At 55.7% G+C, this 17,990-nt stretch overlaps 2 protein-coding genes across 2 annotated transcripts; both read right to left on the bottom strand.

The window, feature by feature from the left end:
• Window positions 1-3,104: 3,104 nt before the first annotated feature.
• KRT15 (keratin 15) lies at window positions 3,105-8,779 on the bottom strand. The gene is made up of 8 exons (XM_032279701.1): window positions 7,670-8,779; window positions 6,428-6,510; window positions 6,149-6,305; window positions 5,446-5,607; window positions 5,218-5,343; window positions 4,801-5,021; window positions 4,003-4,028; window positions 3,105-3,487 (listed from the first exon to the last, which is right to left on the bottom strand). Exons 1-8 carry the CDS (start codon window positions 8,162-8,164, stop codon window positions 3,390-3,392), a joined length of 1,368 nt encoding a protein of 455 aa, XP_032135592.1. The 5' UTR covers window positions 8,165-8,779; the 3' UTR covers window positions 3,105-3,389.
• Window positions 8,780-12,883: 4,104 nt separating this feature from the next.
• On the bottom strand, window positions 12,884-17,631 carry KRT19 (keratin 19). The gene is made up of 6 exons (XM_032279714.1): window positions 17,037-17,631; window positions 14,473-14,555; window positions 14,125-14,281; window positions 13,663-13,824; window positions 13,406-13,531; window positions 12,884-13,267 (listed from the first exon to the last, which is right to left on the bottom strand). Exons 1-6 carry the CDS (start codon window positions 17,454-17,456, stop codon window positions 13,013-13,015), a joined length of 1,203 nt encoding a protein of 400 aa, XP_032135605.1. The 5' UTR covers window positions 17,457-17,631; the 3' UTR covers window positions 12,884-13,012.
• Between the last annotated feature and the right edge of the window lie 359 nt (window positions 17,632-17,990).

The following is a 17,990-nucleotide window of genomic DNA, read 5'->3' as shown; positions in this document are numbered from 1 at the left end:
AGCTGTCTGCTCCTTATTTCCCCCTGTGCTGCCAGCTGCCCACGGAGGGATAGGTGACCACCAGGTGGGCACATGATCAGCATACTGAAGCATGTCTAAGGCAGGAAAAAGCAAAGAAGCAAGTTCATGCATTAAACAAAGCTTTGTTTAGCACCCGCACTGAGAATTCAGCAGTGAAGAGAGTGAACACCGTCGATGCCAACACAGGTTCCCTTCTGAGGTCCCAGGATACAGATCATCTCATAGAGACCCTCATGATCCTCTTGTCCAACCAGACTCCCAGTTGAAAAATGGGGAGACTGAGCCAGGTGCAGTGACTCACGCCTGTAATCCCAGCACTTTGGGAGCCCGAGGCAGGTGGATCGCCTGAGGTCAGGAGTTTGTGACCAGCCTGGCCAACATGTGAAACCTTGTCTCTACTAAAAACCCAAAAAATTAGCTGGACGTGGTGATGGATGCCTGTAATCCCAGCTACTCAGGAGGTTGAGGCAGGAGAATTGCTTGAACCCAGGAGGCGGAGGTTGCAGTGAGCCGAGATTGCCAACATTGCACTCCAGCCTGGGCAACAAGAAACTCCATCTCAAAAAAAAAAAAAAAAAAAAAAAAAAAAAAAAAATAGGGAAACTGAAACTCAGAGAGAGGCAGGGGCCAGCCACAGTCCTCAGGGAGATAGCGGCAAGCATGTCTCATGCCTGATCTGGGAAACCCAGCCTGAGCAGAGGACAAGGCCCTAATCTCTAGTCAGAAAGCCGCCCTCTCTCTGTGGGGAGAAGGGAGAGGCATCGCCCACTGCCTGCTTCTCTGATTGGCTGGAAACCAAGCCTGACCTCAGCCCAGGGCAGTCAGAAGGTGCACCCTCCCTGCCCAGAGACTATTTAAAGGCTCAGTAGGGCATGAGCTATCCCTTGGTGCGGGCATCTCCCTCCAGGCTCAAGCTGGGGATGGGACTTGGCAAGTTCCCAGGAATTCTCTGACAGCCCCTCCAGGCATTCCAGGAGAGCAAAAATCGGTACTCCAGGGAGACAGGAGATTTTCCTCCTACCCTCAAGCCAGAGTCTGGCCCGGAGAGGAGGCACGCTGGACAGACCTCTTGACAGAGGCCTGAAGGCCAGTGAGGCAGAAGCAGCAGCCAGGCCACCAGCTTTGACTGCCAGGGACCAAAAGAGGTGGGAAGGAGACTGGTTGTTCCTGGGACCTGGGGAATCACAGCTGACGGGTTGGGTGTCAGGGTGAGCTTAAACCACAGCGTGAGAAACTAAGGTTAGATGCGAGGACAATCTTTCTGACGCTGATGGACTCTACGGCGTTTGGACATGCTGCCCGCAGAGGTTAAGAAATGGGTTTCTGTTGGGCGCAGTGGTTCACTCCTATAATCCCAGCTACTCGGGAGGATGAGGCAGGAGTATCACTTGAGGCCAGGAGCTGAGAGCAGCCTGGGCAATGGAGCAAGACATGGCCTCTTAAAAAAAGAGAGAAGGAGGGAGAGACGGCTTTTAAATTTTTGGTTAGCACACCTCTTAAGAAAAGTGTTGCAGCTTCTGTCATCTCACATCTTAAAGGGCAAAGCAAGGGTCTGGAATCAGAGCGACCAGTCCCAGACCCAGCTTCACCATTTCCTGGCTTGTGACCTCATTCAAGTTACTAAACTTCTCCAGGCCTCAGTTTCCTCTTCTGAAACTGATGCTGAAGGCTGCTACGAGCTGAAAGAGCTGTTGGAAGAGTTAGTGGGACGCCGTCCTGGAACGCCTAGCCCAGGGCTTGACTTATCGTAGACACCCAATAAATTCTGTTTCCTTCCTCCAGCCCCAGGGAAGTCTGGCCTCTGTGTGTTCTCAGGAGACAGATTCTTAATTAAATCTCCCTAGAAAGGGCAGGCACCACTTTCTCTCCAACCAGGGGTGTGTGGGGAAGGGGCTTTGCACAGCGAGACACACGAGGATAGAGGGCTTGACTCTTCCCTCAAAAGATCAGATTCTCCAAAGAGCAGAGCCACCTCCAACCTGCTCTTCCCGGTGAGACCAAGAAACCGGTTCTCCCTCCTCACCCCCAATCTTCACCCCGGGGCCTGAGCCAGCCCAGCCTCTGCACCCAGAGCTCTCCGCTTCCTCAATTCCTGCCCTGTGTTTGGGACTATCAATTCAGCAGCTCAGAGAAAACAGCCTGAGACCAGAGGCCGCAAACAATGTGTGCATGGATGCTACTGCTCTTTCAGGACTAGGGTGGAGACGCCGGGGATCGGGGAGCAGGAGCAGGATTTGGATTAAGGAGGGTAAGAGGGGTCGATGTTGCTTTCAACTTAATCTTGGCAAAATCTAGGAGGGCTTCCTGGAGTCGTTGTCTTTCCCTCTGGGCAATATAAGTGCCTTTTGGAAAAAGGTGTCAGCTTCAAGTGCCTTTTGGGAAAAGGTGTCAGTCAAGATGGGAACTGCCTTGGCCACCCTGGAGGTCAGTTATGCCTGGCTAGAAAGGAGGGGAGATTGGAGCAGCACATGTGGTGAGGGTCAGAAGCAAGGAGGAGGGTCCCAGCAGCAGGTTGTGAAGAGGGCCTGCGGTTCTAGAGCAAGCACTGGTCTTGGAGTCCTCCGGATGCAGGCCCGGGCCCAGCCCTGCTGCTTATCACCCATCCACAAGGCCCGGGGCAAGTCACTGTTCTCTCTGCCTCCAGTGACCTCATCTCTAAGTGGGAATAAAATCCTGACCACCTACAGTGGTGAGGATTAAATGAGCCCCGTGGGTGAGTGTGCCTGGCATCGTGCCAGCCATGGAGTGGTGAACCAGCACAATCAATGCAATCAGTCACCTGGTAAATATGAACCATTGTGAGATGTGCTGAGTCCTGTGTTGGGTACACCAAACTGTTCTAAGGGAACTTCCCAACCCTCACTTCCCTGGTCACCCCATGGTGACCAAGAAGAGCAAATCGCCTGAGAGGCACTGTGTTTGTCCCAGCCACCAGCACCCTGGGTACCCAAAAGAATGAATTGTGGCCACACAGGGAAGAGGCCCAAGTCAGGGCAGATGTCAGCATGTGGACCCTGGGTCTCCTCAGAGGTCAGAGGCCAGCTGGGACCCCATCAAGAAAGACTGGGCATATTGCCAAGATATATTTGCAAAAGGAAAAGTAATTCTTTATTGCCGGAACAGACACCGTACAAATGAGCGCATTACACAATACAGCTGCTTCTTGCACCTCCTTGCTCTAAGGAAGTCAGGGAGAGGTAGAGGGAGAACCGAGCGCATGCAAAGCCCTGAAATGAGATGCCGAGGGACCTTTTCCAGCTCTCAGAAGGCAGGGACTGGGGTTTGCGTGTGCAGCCCCTCTGGCCAGTCCTCCACTTGGCCTGATGAGAGTGGGGGGTGGCAAGGGATGTTTCTCCCGCGATGGGCACTTAGATTTCTCTCTTGCGGGAAGAAACCACCTTTCCATCCACTGACTCCTCTACGTTGATGCGGAAATTGCTGCTGCCACCACCACCTCCCAAAGAGGCTAGAGAGAGAAGGAGGAGGCTTTGGATTGGGGGAACCTCCCCTTTCTCCCAAAGTGGCCAGGACCTTGGCAGGGCTCTGGGGAAACTAGACAGCACCCCTGAGAATGGCCACCAACCAACCCCTTAAGAGCCGCCAGAGATCTGTTGTTGAATTCCTCATCACAAAGCTGGGCAGTGGCAATGGCAGGTATGCCCGGCAGGGAGCAACCACATGAGGGTTTTGAAGCTGCGTGTGAAGGGGGAGTCACTGTGGGCATCTTAGCAGAAGTGCATAAAGATGGGGCCTGGGGAGAGACATACCCTGAACGAAGCCTACTCAACCTGGAATTTTCTCAATAAATTGCCAACCCCACTCTTACCTGGGGCTGATAGAGGGCCCGCTGGGGAAGAGGTATCCAATGGAATGGGAACATTTCTGCCTAATGGGGTGTTTGGGCTCTTTCTCCTTCCCTCCCTAGTCTGCAGGGAGTGGTGGCCCTCCCCATCCCACACCAGAAGAGTGAAGCCTTCCTACCTTCCCTGATGCCAACGGCAGCCATCCTGAAAGAAAGAGGGAAGCTCACTTAAGCAAAGGGCAGAAGCTCAGGTGTCCCTAAGGGAAGCTCAAGTAGATAGCTATGCAGTCTCCTCCAGAACCTACACCACCCACACACATGACTCCTCTAGGGTTGGGACATCCTGCTAGCCCATCCAGGCCTGCCACCCCCAAGTAGACAGATTCTTTTGGGGGGGTTTTTTGATTGTTTTTTGAGACTGAGTCTTGCTCTGTTGCCTAGGCTGGAGTGCAGTGGCATGATCTCGGCTCACTGCAACCTCCACCTCCCGGGTTCAAATGATTCTTGTGACTCAGCCTCCCAAGTAGCTGGGATTACATGCCCACCACCATGCCCAGCTAATTTTTGTATTTTTAGTACAGATGAGGTTTGGCCACGTTGGCCAAGCTGGTCTCAAATTCCTGACCTCAGCCTCCCAAAGTGCTGGGATTGCAGGCATGAGCCAACGCGCCTGGCCGAGATTCTGATCTACAAGAATACCCATCTATTTCATGCAGAGAATGGAATGAGCACTAGATCTTCACTATCATTAGCCCAGCCTCTATCATTTGCAGAAGAAACACAGATCCAGAGAGAGGAAGTGACCTGCCCCAGGTAACAGTCAAGGACCAGAGTGCAAAGTCCAGACCCTCTCTCCTTGCTCAGTTCTCTTTTCACAGTTTCTCCAGGCTGCCACACCCTGCCATTCCCTTAGGATGACCCTGCACTCTAGGCACCACCAGCCCTGAGCACTCCTCCCCCTGTGCCCAGGCGCCTACTTGGCATCCTGGCCCTCAAGCAGGCTGCGGTAGGTGGCAATCTCCTGCTCCAGCCGCATCTTGATGTCCAGCAGCATCTTGTACTCCTGGTTCTGAGCCTCCATCTCACATCGGAGCTCGCTCAGCTGCGCCTCCAGGCCACTGATGAGCCCCTGGATCTGCTGCAGCTGCATGGCATAGCGGCACTCCGTCTCGGCCAGAGAGTTCTCCAGCCCGGCTTTCTGGGGGAGCGACAGGTACGTAGACACATCAGGCTGAAAAGGAACCCACTGAGGGCAGGCAGGAGGCAGTGGGCACTGAATGGAATGCAGGGAACCACCTCTTGAGGGGACTTGAGAACTCCAAGGCTTAACTAGCCAGGAAGGGTGGGTGCTTCTACCAGCCGAGAGGCCGGGATGGGGGACGCGGTGGCCGTACCGTGCTGAGCTGGGACTGCAGCTCGATCTCCAGCCCCTGCATCGTGCGTCTCAGGTCTGTGATCTCCGTCTTGCTGGTCTGGATCATCTCTGTGTTGGAAACCATCTCTTTGTTCAGCTCCTCAGTCTGTAGGTCATGCATGAGAGAAGTGAGCCCTGGTGCCTCCTCCAAGACTGAGGGTCCTGGGCAGGCAGGGCAGGGCAGGGCAGGGCAGGAGGTCAGGCCCACCTTGCTGAAGAACCAGGCCTCAGCGTCCCGGCGGTTCTTCTCCGCCATGGCCTCGTACTGCTCCCGCATCTCCGCCAGCACGCGGGTCAGGTCCACGCCCGGCGCCGCGTCCATCTCCACGTTGACCTGGCCGGCCAGCTGGCTGCTAAACTCCTTCATCTCCTGCAGGGTGGGAGGGGCGCATTTAGAGATGGAGAACAGAAGAGACACCTGAGAGTCTGCGTTCCCACATGCTAATCCTGGCTCTGCCCCTAGCACCCCAACCGCTGTTCCACATTGCACATGAAGAGGTTTGGTCACATGGACCCCTCAGCTCCGAGGAGCTCTCTGCTGCTCTAGGTCCTTCCAAGGGAGGACCCTGAGACGGCAGGCCCCTGACGTGAGCTCACAAAGCCAGTCAGGACGATAGCAATTCATACTAGCCACCTGGCTTGGCTATGGTCTGGGCTACCAGGGGACAGTGCCCCTTCCTTTCCATGAGGACACCTGGTTGGGAGCGGAGGGCTGTTTCTGAACCACTAAGCCCCAGGTCAACTATGAGGAAGCACCAGCAGCCCCACTCTGCCTCCCACCAACTTAATCTCAGGAAAATCTGGGAGGACTTCCTGGAGCAGCAGTCTTTCCCTCTGAGCAATTTAAGTGCATTTTGGAAAGCGGTTCCCCACCTCTCTCAGGTTCGGGGATGATGGGGGCCACCTCTCACCTCCTCGTGGTTCTTCTTCAAGTAGGCTAGCTCCTCATTCAGGCCCTCGATCTGCATCTCCAGGTCAGTTCTGGCCAGGGTCAGCTCATCCAGCACTCGGCGCAGGCCGTTGATGTCAGCCTCCACGCCCTGGCGCAGGGCCAGCTCATTCTCATACCTGAGAGGAGAGACGGAGGCCAAAAAAGGAAGTGAGAGGGGTCTGGGCTTCCTGAGTCAGAGCCAGGAGAAGGCCAAGTAAAGCGGGCAATGCAGGAAGAGTTGAGGGAGGCGGGAGCGCACTTGAGCCTGAAGTCGTCCGCAGCCAGCCTGGCGTTGTCGATTTCCAGGATGACCCGGGAGTTGTCGATGGTGGTGGCCATGATCTGCAGGAGACAGGATTGGTGCCTAGAGGAGTCCTCTCTCTCCCCTGCTGCTCTCTGCTCTGCACCCAGAGCCAGCCCCTCACTAACAGTCACCCCACTGACACCACCAGCAAACATCCGTAGGGCCTCTGGGGGGGGCAGAGTCCAGCCTCATCTTGAGTGTCCATTTCTTGTTCTGCCACGTGCCACCCTCCTTGAGACACCTGAGGAGCTGCCCTCCTTGTCTCCAGGGCATGGAAGACCAAGGAGGCAGTATTGCCTATGGGAATTGGTGGCCCCAGAGAGTAACAGAGTGAGGTGCAGTCAGCTCTGACAATGGCCCTCTCAGAGACACTCCACCAGCGCCCCTGAGGACCAAGTCATGGCCACTGCATCCTGCACACCTTGACACAGCCATGAATCTAAAGAACATTCCAGCCAGTGGCAACCTAGAGGCCAGCTAAAGAAGGCATTTTACAAATGAGGAACCCAGTCTCAGGGAGTAAAACGGTGAGTGAGTGGGTGGCAGAATGGGTCATGGGTTCCCAGGTCTCGGAAGACCCAACAGTACTTTTAGCACAAAAGCCTTCTTTATAGGAAAACACAAGAGGCTGTAGCATCGGGGACTCATGAGGCTACACTCCAATCCCTTTCTTGCCAAAGAGGTAAAGAAACACTTTATGCAGAAGCCAGCAGTGTGCATGAGGTAGGGAGTTTGAGTTGCTCTTTTTAATTATTATTATTATTCTTTTTTTAATTAGAGACAGGTTCTCACTCTGTCACCTAGGCCGGAGTGCAATGGCACAGTCATAGCTCACTGCAGCCTCTAACTCCTGGACACAAACAATCCTGTCACCTTGGCCCCCCAAAGCACTAGAATTACGGGTGTGAGCTACTGCGCCTGGCAAGCTGCTCTTTATAATTGCCCCCAACTGTGCCCCCGTTGGTCCTAGCCAGATTCCCAAGACCCCTCCCTCCCTCCCCAACACCAGCAAGTAGAGAAGGTGTGTGCGGCCTCTGCACTGGACAGCAGGTGCATTCCAAATTTGCTGAGGCTGCACACCAGACAGTCATTGCCTGGGCAGGAAAGGATTTTCTCGACTCAGCAGTGACACTGACGTTAGAGGCGTGTGCAGGGCACCAGCCACCTGCTGCCCTCTCTTTGCATCTGAGGACTCACCTTGTCCCGGAGCTCTTCAATGGTCTTGAAGTATTGGCTGTAGTCGCGTTCCAGGCTGGTCGGGGCCTGCCTCTGGTACCAGTCCCGGATCTTCACCTCCAGGTCAGCGTTGGCCTCCTCCAGGGCACGCACCTTGTCCAGGTAGGAGGCCAGGCGGTCATTGAGGTTCTGCATGGTGATCTTCTCATTGCCAGAGAGGAGGCCACCATCGCTACCACCAAAGCCACCACCAAAACCCCCACCAATGCCACATCCAAAGCCTCCACCGAAACCACTACCAGCCCCTCCGCTAAAGCCACAGCTCGTGCCACCCCCATATCCCCCTCCTGACCCTGAAGAGACAAACCTAGCAGAAGAAGCTGAGATACTTCGGCTTCCACCTCTCCCATAGAGACTCCCCCCACCAAAGCCACCTCCCCCAGCCAGGAGGGAACCCCCTCGGATAGAGCCACCCCCAAAAGTGGAGGAAGAAGTTTGCAGAAATGTGGTGGTCATAGCCAGGTAGCCAGTGCCCGTGAGTTTTCAACAAGCCCAAGAGATGCTGGCAGGAGGTGCTGGGCCCAGGCTGCACTCAGAGCAGAGCGTCTGCCACCCGCCAGCTGGGGCTCCTTATATACCCCTCTGAGGGTATTGTGGGACCTGGTCTCCTCCCCCAAAGCAAAGCCAACTCCTTCTGCCTTCCTGACAGACACAGCTGCCTGCACACCCTGAATGGCTCCTGTGAAGTTTTTCTCTTCTGTTTTTTTCCTAATGCAACAAAAGAGATGATTCAGAATTAATGGTGTTTTCCCCCAGGGCACCGTTTTAACACTTGGATTACAGGTTCATCTCTCCATGCCAGAAGACAGCAGCAGGGAGCGAACGGCTACCAAGGCCTCTGCCTGTACTGAGAGCAGCTCAGGCCAACCGTGCCCTCAGCTGGGCTTCTCCACTGCCCCGAGACCTGAGCTTCTCCCCAAGGGGACAGCTCCGTGTTCTCAGTTTGGGAGTTACCACTTCCCGATCATTACGCTGTGTTATCCAACTCAAAACCCTGTGAGTGAGTGAATGAGGAGGCCTCTGGGAATGGGAATGCAGGGTCCCTGGGGGCAAGTGGAGGACAGAAGCCAGGGTCCAGCTGAAGTGACCAGAGGAGCCAGCATCTGTCCCTTCCCTGGTGTGGGAGATGTCCCTTCCCTGGTGTGGGAGATGAACTCTGCTCCTCCCACCCCTACTCCCCTCCTGCCAGCCTCCAGCCTGTGTCCCTGGCACCCTCACAAAAGCCCAGCAGGCTCAGGGTTGACAAGGGGATGACTGATGATCCCGACACCTGCCAGCTGCACGTCGCTGAACCTTTGCTCGCTTCTGGGATGTGTTGGGGCAAACCTCCGCTGATAAGGCTGGGGCAAGTTCCAGGAAGCCCCTGCCTTCTCCAGGAGAGGCATGTCGCTGCTTAGCAGGGCCAGATTAGCCCCCATCTGTCCTGTCAAGTGCTGGCTGGGGAGGAGCCACTGCAGAAGGCTCTATGTACCTGAGTGCTGTAGAAGGAAGGACGGGAGGCTGGCGGGCAGGCTGGAAGACACTGGAGATCTCAAAGACCAAGGCATCACTTCACACAGACAGGGGAGTTGAACACTCAGGAGAGCCCTTTTCCCTGCCACCAGCTCAGGGAAACCTTTCCAGGGACACCTGATACCTGTGGGCAGTGCCACTTGGAGGTGTGGCTCCCCCTCTGGACCTGGCCCCAGGGCTTACAGAAACTCAGGAAGAGGATTCCTAGCCCAGGTTGAAGCATGGTGAAGTGGACACGGCTCTGGAGCCCCTCAGGCTTGGGTTTAAATTCTGGCTCTATCAATTACCGTGGTAAGACTGTGAGGCCTGGGTTCAAATCCTGACTCTACCAATTACTATGGTAAGATTGTGGACATTTACCTTTTTAAGTCTCAGTTTACCTATGGGAAGGGGTGCTCCCAACTCTCACTTTCCAGGGAAGCCCTGAGGCCCAAGAGCCCCCATCCTGCCTCCTCTTGGATCCCCACCCTGGTGCCAGGTATGCAGGGGCCAGGGTGCATGACCGACACCTGGGCCTCCGGAGTGCCCTCACCAGGAGGGGTTTGGCATTGGGCTTCAGAACATGCCCTGTGAGCCTGAGCATGTTCTTAGGCTCAGCAGCATCACTCCTCCTTAGCCGGCTCCTATGGGGCAGCGCAGGTTGTTCTTACGTTCTTATTTTGCTATAATAACATAATCCTTTACTTCTACCCGGCACTTCACAATTTATGAAGCACTTTTGTATCCGTGGCTTCCTCTCATCCTCACAACAGAGGGTGACCCCCGCCCAAGTTTCAGAAGGAATGAAATTGAGACTTGGAGAGGTGAGGCAATTTGTGCAAAGTGGCACCGCTGGTAAAGGACATAGCCAGGACTCAAACAGGTCCTCAGGCCCTCAACAAAACAGGGCACAGAAAGAGTCCTTCCTGCAGACCCCAAATTCCTGCATCTGAGCTGGGATGGCAAGGGGAGATGCAGGCCTGCGAGGCTGGGGGTAGGTTCCTTCTCACCCAGCTTGGCAGTGAGCCCAGCTTCCAATGCTGGGCACAGTGTGGTATTGTCTCATGGGTAGGAGGATATTGTCTTTTTCTCCGAAAGAAAAATAATCAAACTCAGATCATCCAGAGCTCATTAAAAGTCTCTGCAGACATTGCGGCCCCAGCAATTAACACATGAACAATTACTCGCCCTTCACCCTGGGGTGAGGGAGGGCTGGACCCCAGCCAGATCCCCTTCTGCACCTGACTCTCCTCCAGCAGCCCCTCGAGGTGGCTTTCCCTACACTTGCAGGCCCAGGTGAGGGGTGGCAGCTAACCCCCTCGCTGTCCCAAGCACAAATCCCTGGTTTCAGTCCAAACCGCTACTGTGAGCTCCAGGTCTGGGTGGGGCCCGGGGCTTCCTCATTAGCGCCAGGTGGGATGGCCTTGGGTGGATAAAGTTCTGTCTGGCCCCAGCCCAGGCTGTAGCCCCAGGCCCTGCCCCAGGCAGCTGCCCAGGATGCTGTGCCAGCTTCTGACCTTTGCCCACTGCAGCCAGATGGGGCCATCTCTGGAGCCGGCCTTTTCTCTCTGGGATGAGGCAGTGCAGCCCAGTGGAAAGAGACCCACCCTCTCTGAGCCTGGTTCCTGATTTAAACTTGGGCCATTAACACAGACTCCCCCAGCCTCAGGGCCACAGTGAGCATTTGAGGACACAAGAAGGAAGTCTCCGTCTACCTTAGAACCTCCCACACCTCCCCCGTTCCCCAGGGAAACAAGGGACAGAGGGCATGACTGGAGCCTAGAGAGCTACATTTAAACCCGTCTTTTCCCATTGACCAGGTGTGCGGTTTTGGGTAATGATGCCTCCTCTTTCTCAGCCTCACTCTACCAATCAGGAAAATGGAAATAACTCCAGCCTAGCCAGACTCAGATGGAGCAAGATGACTCAGGGAAATGCTCAACAGACTGAAGTGGCCATGATGACCAGCAGGGTGTAAAGGCACTCCCCCCCTCCCCCCTCCCCTCTCTTTCCTGTCCGAGGAATCCAGGCTGAGACAGAAAAGCGTCCCCACTCCAGCCCCACCCCGCACTGTGCACACAAAGACAGGCTTCATTCCTGACACTCAGGCCTGAGACTCAGCCACCTGCCCCACCTGTGTGGGCACAGACCCCGCCCCACAGTCACATTCCAGGGGCCCCTGAGGCAGAGGGAAGGTTTCAGCTGTGACAAGGGAGGCTTTCACGGGCAGGGACAAGTGCCTCTGGGCTGTCACAGCTGAGGGTACAGCCAGGCCTCTCCTTCAGCACCAAGGCTTCCTGAGAAGTGAGGGGGGTGGAGGTTTGTGGGTGCTGGAGGCTAGAACAGGATGGCTGGGGAGGGGGCAGAAGGGGGTCCCAGTCCAGGATACGGCAGCAGGGCTCTGGGGTCACATGTTCATAACCAACCTGAGACCCCCAGGAAAAGGAGGAAATAGCTCCTTCTTCGGGATTGCCATGGCCGTGATGGGGTCTCCAGCCTCCTTAGCAGAGTGCTGAGGACATTTAGCAGCATGTGGGCACGGAACAAGTGTCCCTCACTTGCCCCTGTCACTTACAGGGTTGGGCAGCCCTCCCCTCTCCACCGGGAAGAAGTGGGACTTCTTTCGGGGCCTCTTCCTCACCTCGAATTGGGCTCTGTTCTTGGCAGCTGAGCTGTAAACCACAGAAGCAGGGCCATACCCACCCAAGGGCAGAGTTGTACCAGGAAGCTGGGACTTGATTCTTTTGCTGGCCCAGGGTAGGCCCCAGGCAATCCAGGTTGGGGGGTCTGTGTGGGAGGTCTGGGTCACTGCTGGGTCCCATTCCAGGCCCTGGGCCCAGGTATGGGCTGGTGGGCGTTAAGGGGCTTCTGCAGGGCTTACCCAGTGAATGTTCTAGTACGTGCACCCACGCAACACACACTGACAGGTACAGCCTCCCGAGCAGGATGCCTGGCCCGAAATCCCCAGTGTCAGTAAGATGGAGAAATGTGTCAGGAGGAACTGCCCCTAGGGATACCCGGCCTGAGCCTTCATATGGAGCAAGACTGGAGTGTCAGCAAGACAGGCACAAGCAGCAGGCACAGGTGGTCAACTCCAGGAGACCACCTGGCTGGGGATGGCACCATGGGCTAAGAATCAGGCAACTTAGGTTCTAGCCCTGGCTCTGCCATGTGGTTGCTGTGTGGCCTTGGACAAGTTACTTAACCTCTCTCAGCCTACTTCCTCATCTATAAGATGCAGCTCATACTAACTACCTTTTAGGACTGTTTTTGATTCGATAGCACATATTAGGTATTCAACACACATTAATTTCGCTCAGATTCCTCAACCCCCGGGGAGCAGAGTAGAAAGAAAACTAAATCTGGAAGCAAAAACAATTTCAAATCCCGCCTTTGCCACACATTAGAGCAGTTACATGTGGAACAAACCACTTCACCTCTCTGAGCCTTAGTTTACCTCTGTAAAATGGAAGCAGCACTTATTTCACAAGGTTATTTTAAGGGCCGGGTTAAATAAGTGAAGACTTCCGCAAACAGGAATTACCATTACAGTCAAGGTATGTGTGTATCCTCCCCTCCCTTTCCTGGGACAGAGCAAACTTTGGTTCAAATAAAACCTAAACAGGGCCAGGCGGGGCCTGACTCATCTCTCCATGGGCTGAAATAACAAACCAAATGTCCTTCCTCCCTTGAACCATAAAATTTTATTGGCAGGTCAGGGGAAGCACTAGGGATAAGGGTCCCTTCCTTCCCATCTCCTCACCCAGGAGACACCCTCCGAAGGACAGCAGATGCCCCGGGCCTGCTGCCTTCTCAGAGGACCTTGGAGGCGGACAGGTTGTTGTAGCGATCTTCCTGGTCCTCGAGCAGGCTGCGGTAGGTGGCGATCTCCTGCTCCAGCCGCGACTTGACGTCCAAGAGCCGCTGGTACTCCTGGTTCTGCCGCTCACTATCAGCCCGCACATCGCCCAGCTGGGCTTCAATGCCACTGATCTGCGCCTGGATCACCGCCAGCTCTGCTCCAAAGCGCGCCTCCGTTTCTGCCAGTGTGCCTTCCAAGCCAGCTTTCTGAGGGTGGGGAGAGGGGGGTATGACTCGGCAGGGCCTGGTTCCCGGAGAGGACATGGGCATAGCCACCAGCCAGGCTGCCCTAGGCTGCTGCAAGGGCATAAGTGTGCATGGCACAGGGAACCAGGGGATACGTACCATGCTCAGCTGTGACTGCAGCTCAATCTCAAGACCCTGGAGGGTGCGCCGCAGATCACTGACCTCGGTGTTGCTCATCTGGAGCTGCTCCCTGTGGCCAGCGACCTCCCGGTTCAGTTCTTCAGTCTGCAGAGAGAGGAGGAAGAGGGAATAACAGAAGGAAGAGGGAATAATACACCAGGCCAACCTTCGCGTAGGGAACACCGAGCCCTCTCTCCTTGCCAACCCCCAAAGCGTGCCTGCTTCCCTCTGCGTACCCGGCTGGTAAACCAGGCTTCAGCATCCTTCCGGTTCTGCTCGGCCATGACCTCATATTGGCTTCGCATGTCACTCAGGATCTTGGCGAGATCGGTGCCCGGAGCCGAATCCACCTCCACACTGACCTGGCCTCCCACTTGGCCCCTCAGCACACTGAGTTCCTGAAAAGATACAGCAGACATGAGCATATCAGGATCCAGGCCCCTCTGGAACGGGCCCAGGTCACTCCCCCACCCTCCAGGCCAAAGGGGCTTAGTTTTCGGGTGCAGACCTAGTAACTAGCACTGGGGGACAGACTGGGTCCTCACTGATGCCTTTTGGAACCCTGGGATCCATGACCCACACCCAGGGCCATGGTGAGGGTGCGCCAAGTGTTACCATGGTCAGAGGATAAGAATAAAAGAGTTTTCAGCCCTGGGAGGTTAGGGAAGGATGGAAGAAAGGCCCAGCTTGAAATCCACCTCCTCATGGTTCTTCTTCAGGTAGGCCAGCTCTTCCTTCAGCCCTTCAATCTGCATTTCCAGGTCAGTCCTGGCCAGGGTCAGCTCATCCAGCACTCTGCGCAGGCCATTGATGTCGGCCTCCACGCTCATGCGCAAAGCCTGCTCCGTCTCAAACCTTTCAGAAAAAATAGTTGCAGCCAGGCAGAGTTTTCTCTGCATCTCTGAAGACTTCCCTACCTCCCCAGAGTTCAGGAGTCCACAGGGGTCTTAGCTTCAGGCCAGCTAGGCTAGGTGAGGGCAGATTCCAAACCCACCAGCCCCAATCCCAATCCTGGCTTCCGCAGCCTCCAGGGCAGAGACACTCACTTGGTTCGGAAGTCATCTGCAGCCAGACGGGCATTGTCGATCTGCAGGACAATCCTGGAGTTCTCAATGGTGGCACCAAGAATCTGGAAGGCAGAGGGAGAGGTTGGCACCAGTGCAGCACACAGGTGCTGCCCACTCACTTTCTTCCCAGAAGACAAAGGGAAGCAAATGAATAAGCCCCTGCTCCCTAGACACCAAAGCCCTAGCCAACATCTGCCGCCCACTGGCCCACTCTCTGGGAGGCCTTGGAAACAGTCCATGCCCAGGAGCTGGGGCAGGAGGAAACACTGGAGCCAGGGAGGCATGGGCAGAGGAGGCAGGAAGGCAAGGGAGGAAATCTCTGAGACCTGTGTGCAAGGAAACTCTAAATGGCCTGAAGGGGGTCTATAAACCAGACCCGGGGAGATTTTGTCTATACTTTTGTCTGTAGCCACCCCTACCCAAAGCACATTTTGCCTCCAGGGAAAGAAGCCCATTTGTTGAGTATCTATTATGTGCCAGGCACTGTGAATCTCATCTTTGATAGCCTCTGGTTCCCCACTGCTAGGTCAGTGGCTGCTCCAATGTTACAGAGGTAGAAACTAAAGTTTAGGGTGATGCCTCATCCAACTTCACCCCAACCTGAGGTCCTGCACTGAGGGGTGCATTCACAACTGCCAGCTTATCATTGATTACGGTAACTGGGTTGTTTTTCAAAAAGCAGGTCATCGCTCATTAGCCAATGCATCAGGTGGTGACTGTTGGTTTTTGGGGTTTTTTGGTCATTTTTGGAGACAGAGTTTCACTCTGTTGCACAAGCTGGAGTGCAGTGGCGCGATCTCAGCTCACTGCAACCCCCCCGGTTCACGCAATTCTCCTTCAGCCTTCCAGGTAGCTGGGACTACAGGCACATGCCACCATGCCCAGCTAATTTTTTTGTATTTTAGTAGAGTGGGGTTTTACTGTATTGCCCAGGCTGGTCTCGAACTCCTGAGCTCAGGCAATCTGCCTGCCTCAACCTCCCAAAATGCTAGGATTACAGGCATGAGCCACTGCGCCTGGCTGATTGTATAGCTTTTAATGCAACATAACATGCTATAAAATATCAGAGGGGATCTCTCCTAGTATGGAGAGAGTTGTTTCACCCATTTGTGTGTGTGCATGTGCACAAACACACAGGTGAGAAAAAGAATGCATTAGGGTGCCTAGTAAAACGTACTTATTGTCTGTTACCATTTTTTTTTTTTTTTTTTTTTTTGGAGACAGAGTTTCACTCTGTTGCCCAGGCTGGAGTGGCACTGATCACATATGGTGGCTCACTGCAAGGCACATGCCACCATGCCTGGCTTATTTATTTATTTATTTATTTGAGACAGAGTCTTACTCTGTCACCCAGACTGGAGTGCAATGGCACAGTTTTGGCTCACCGAGCCTCTGCCTCCCAGGTTCCAGTGATTCTTCTGCTGCAGGTAGCTGAGATTACGGGGACACGCCACCACACCCAGCTAATTTTTGTATTTTTAGTAGAGACAGGGTTTCATCATGTTGGCCAGGCTGGTCTCAAACTCCTGGGCTCAAGCAATCCTCCCACCTTGGCCTCCCAAAGTCCTGGGGTTATAGGTATGAGCAACAGTGCCCACCCCTGTAGGTCACAATTGTACAAGTGTGTAAAGCACAGTTTTTGTTGGTTGTTGACATCTCTAGCTCTTCCTCCTGGTCTGTGGGTCTGGGTTATGCCACGAGTACAGCACCAGAAAATATTTTGGGAATCTGTGTTGGGAGACCCAGCGTGTAAATGTCCCACGGCTTCTGATAAATGTCTTCACGACCCAATAAATTTCTCCTTCTCTGTGGGTGGAGACCAAGCCCTACCCCACAGGCCCCTTTGAGTTTTCCTGTAAGAGCCTGTGACGCAGATCTGTACTTTCCCCAACAGGGAGCTGCCTCTGTACCGGGTCCTCCCCAGCAGAGGTTTACCCAGCATCCCTCCTATACCCCGCGCAGAAGCCACAGCCGGATCTCCCATTCTTCCTAGAGAAATGGGCCCCAGGGCGAGAGAGTGGGAGGAGGCCAAAGCCTTGGCGCGAGGGACACCAGACCCTTGCGGCCAGAGAAACAGAATGCAAGAGGCCCCATGCTGCGGTCGGAGGGGCAGGACTGGCCCCGGGTGGACCAGATCACCAAAGCCAAACTCTCGCATCTTCCTGTGGCAGCGCAGCCCCCGGCCTAGACCTCTGGGCACTCCACAGTCGGGTCCCATCTCCTACCACTCTTCGGCCCTCAGTGTTCCCAGGCCTCGCCAACCCGCCCCGCCTCCCCCTCCGGGCGCTCCAACCTCGCAGCCTCCAGAGGCCCCGCCTACTTACCTGCCCCGCCCAGTTCCCTCCCCTTTCCACCACCCCCGCCTCCGCATCCCGCCCCGAGGTCCTGCCCCCCCACCCCGCCTCCTGCCCCCCTTTTCTCGGCCCCACCTGCGGGCCCTCCCTTGTCCTAACGGGCTCCCGCCCGCCGCCCCGCCTGGGACCTCGCCCGGCCCGCGGGGCTGGGTTTCCGCGGCAGGTGCACTTCGCGCGGCCTCCGCCCACCTTGTCCCGCAGGTCCTGGATGGTCTTGTAGTAGTGGCTGTAGTCGCGGGAGGGCCCGGGCCCCTGCTTCTGGTACCAGTCGCGGATCTTCACCTCCAGCTCGCCGTTGGCTGCCTCCAGGGCGCGCACCTTGTCCAGGTAGGAGGCCAGGCGGTCGTTGAGGTTCTGCATGGTGAGCTTCTCGTTGCCCGCCAGCAGCCCGTCGGAAGCGGCCAGGATGCCGCCATAGCCGCCGCCGTAGCCCCCCGAGGAGGACGACGACACGAAGCGAGCGGAGGACACGGACACGCCGCGGCCGCCGGAGCCCCCGTGTATGCTGGGCGCGCGAAAGGCGACACCCGGCCCAAAACGCACGGAGCCGCCACCCAGGCCCCCGAAGGACGACGTGGACGACGACTGGCGATAGCTGTAGGAAGTCATGGCGAGGCGGAGCACGGACGGAGTGACCCTGGTCCCAGAGGCTGCGATCACGGCAGGCGCGGCGAGGCCCTCACCGGGCGCCTTTTATGCCAGGGGCCGGGAAGTGGGGCGGGGAATGGGGGGAAGGGAGGAATGGTGTCAGGGGTGGATATCTGAGCCCTGAGGAATTTGCAGGCTCCTGAGAGCAAATACGGGCGCTCTACCCATTGGTCAATTCCTGGCGGCTCTGCCCGCAACCCTCTCCTCCCAGAGAGCAGAGGCCCCTGCCATCCGGAGCTGCCCCACCCCGATCCTCGCAGAAGCTCCCACCCACACTCACCCACTCTCGCACTGCAGACCCTCTTCTAGGCTTTTCCCCATCAGGGACGTACTTAGACACCCACGTTCTGACCCTCACACTTTAAGATCACCCAGAGGTTGGCACCCACTGGAAATTACAGTCCCTCTGGGGTCATATTCCTACACACCCTGACACAGTGATTTTGGTTTTGTTTGTTTTTTGGTTTTTGTTTTTTTGGAGACGGAGTCTCTGTC

The sequence above is a fragment of the Sapajus apella genome, unplaced genomic scaffold (assembly GCF_009761245.1).
Source record: "Sapajus apella isolate SASKATOON/1434 unplaced genomic scaffold, GSC_monkey_1.0 scaffold12, whole genome shotgun sequence".
NCBI lineage: Eukaryota > Metazoa > Chordata > Mammalia > Primates > Cebidae > Sapajus > Sapajus apella.
The sequence above is the reverse complement of the archived record's forward strand: the minus strand, read 5'-3'. Positions and strand labels throughout refer to the sequence as shown.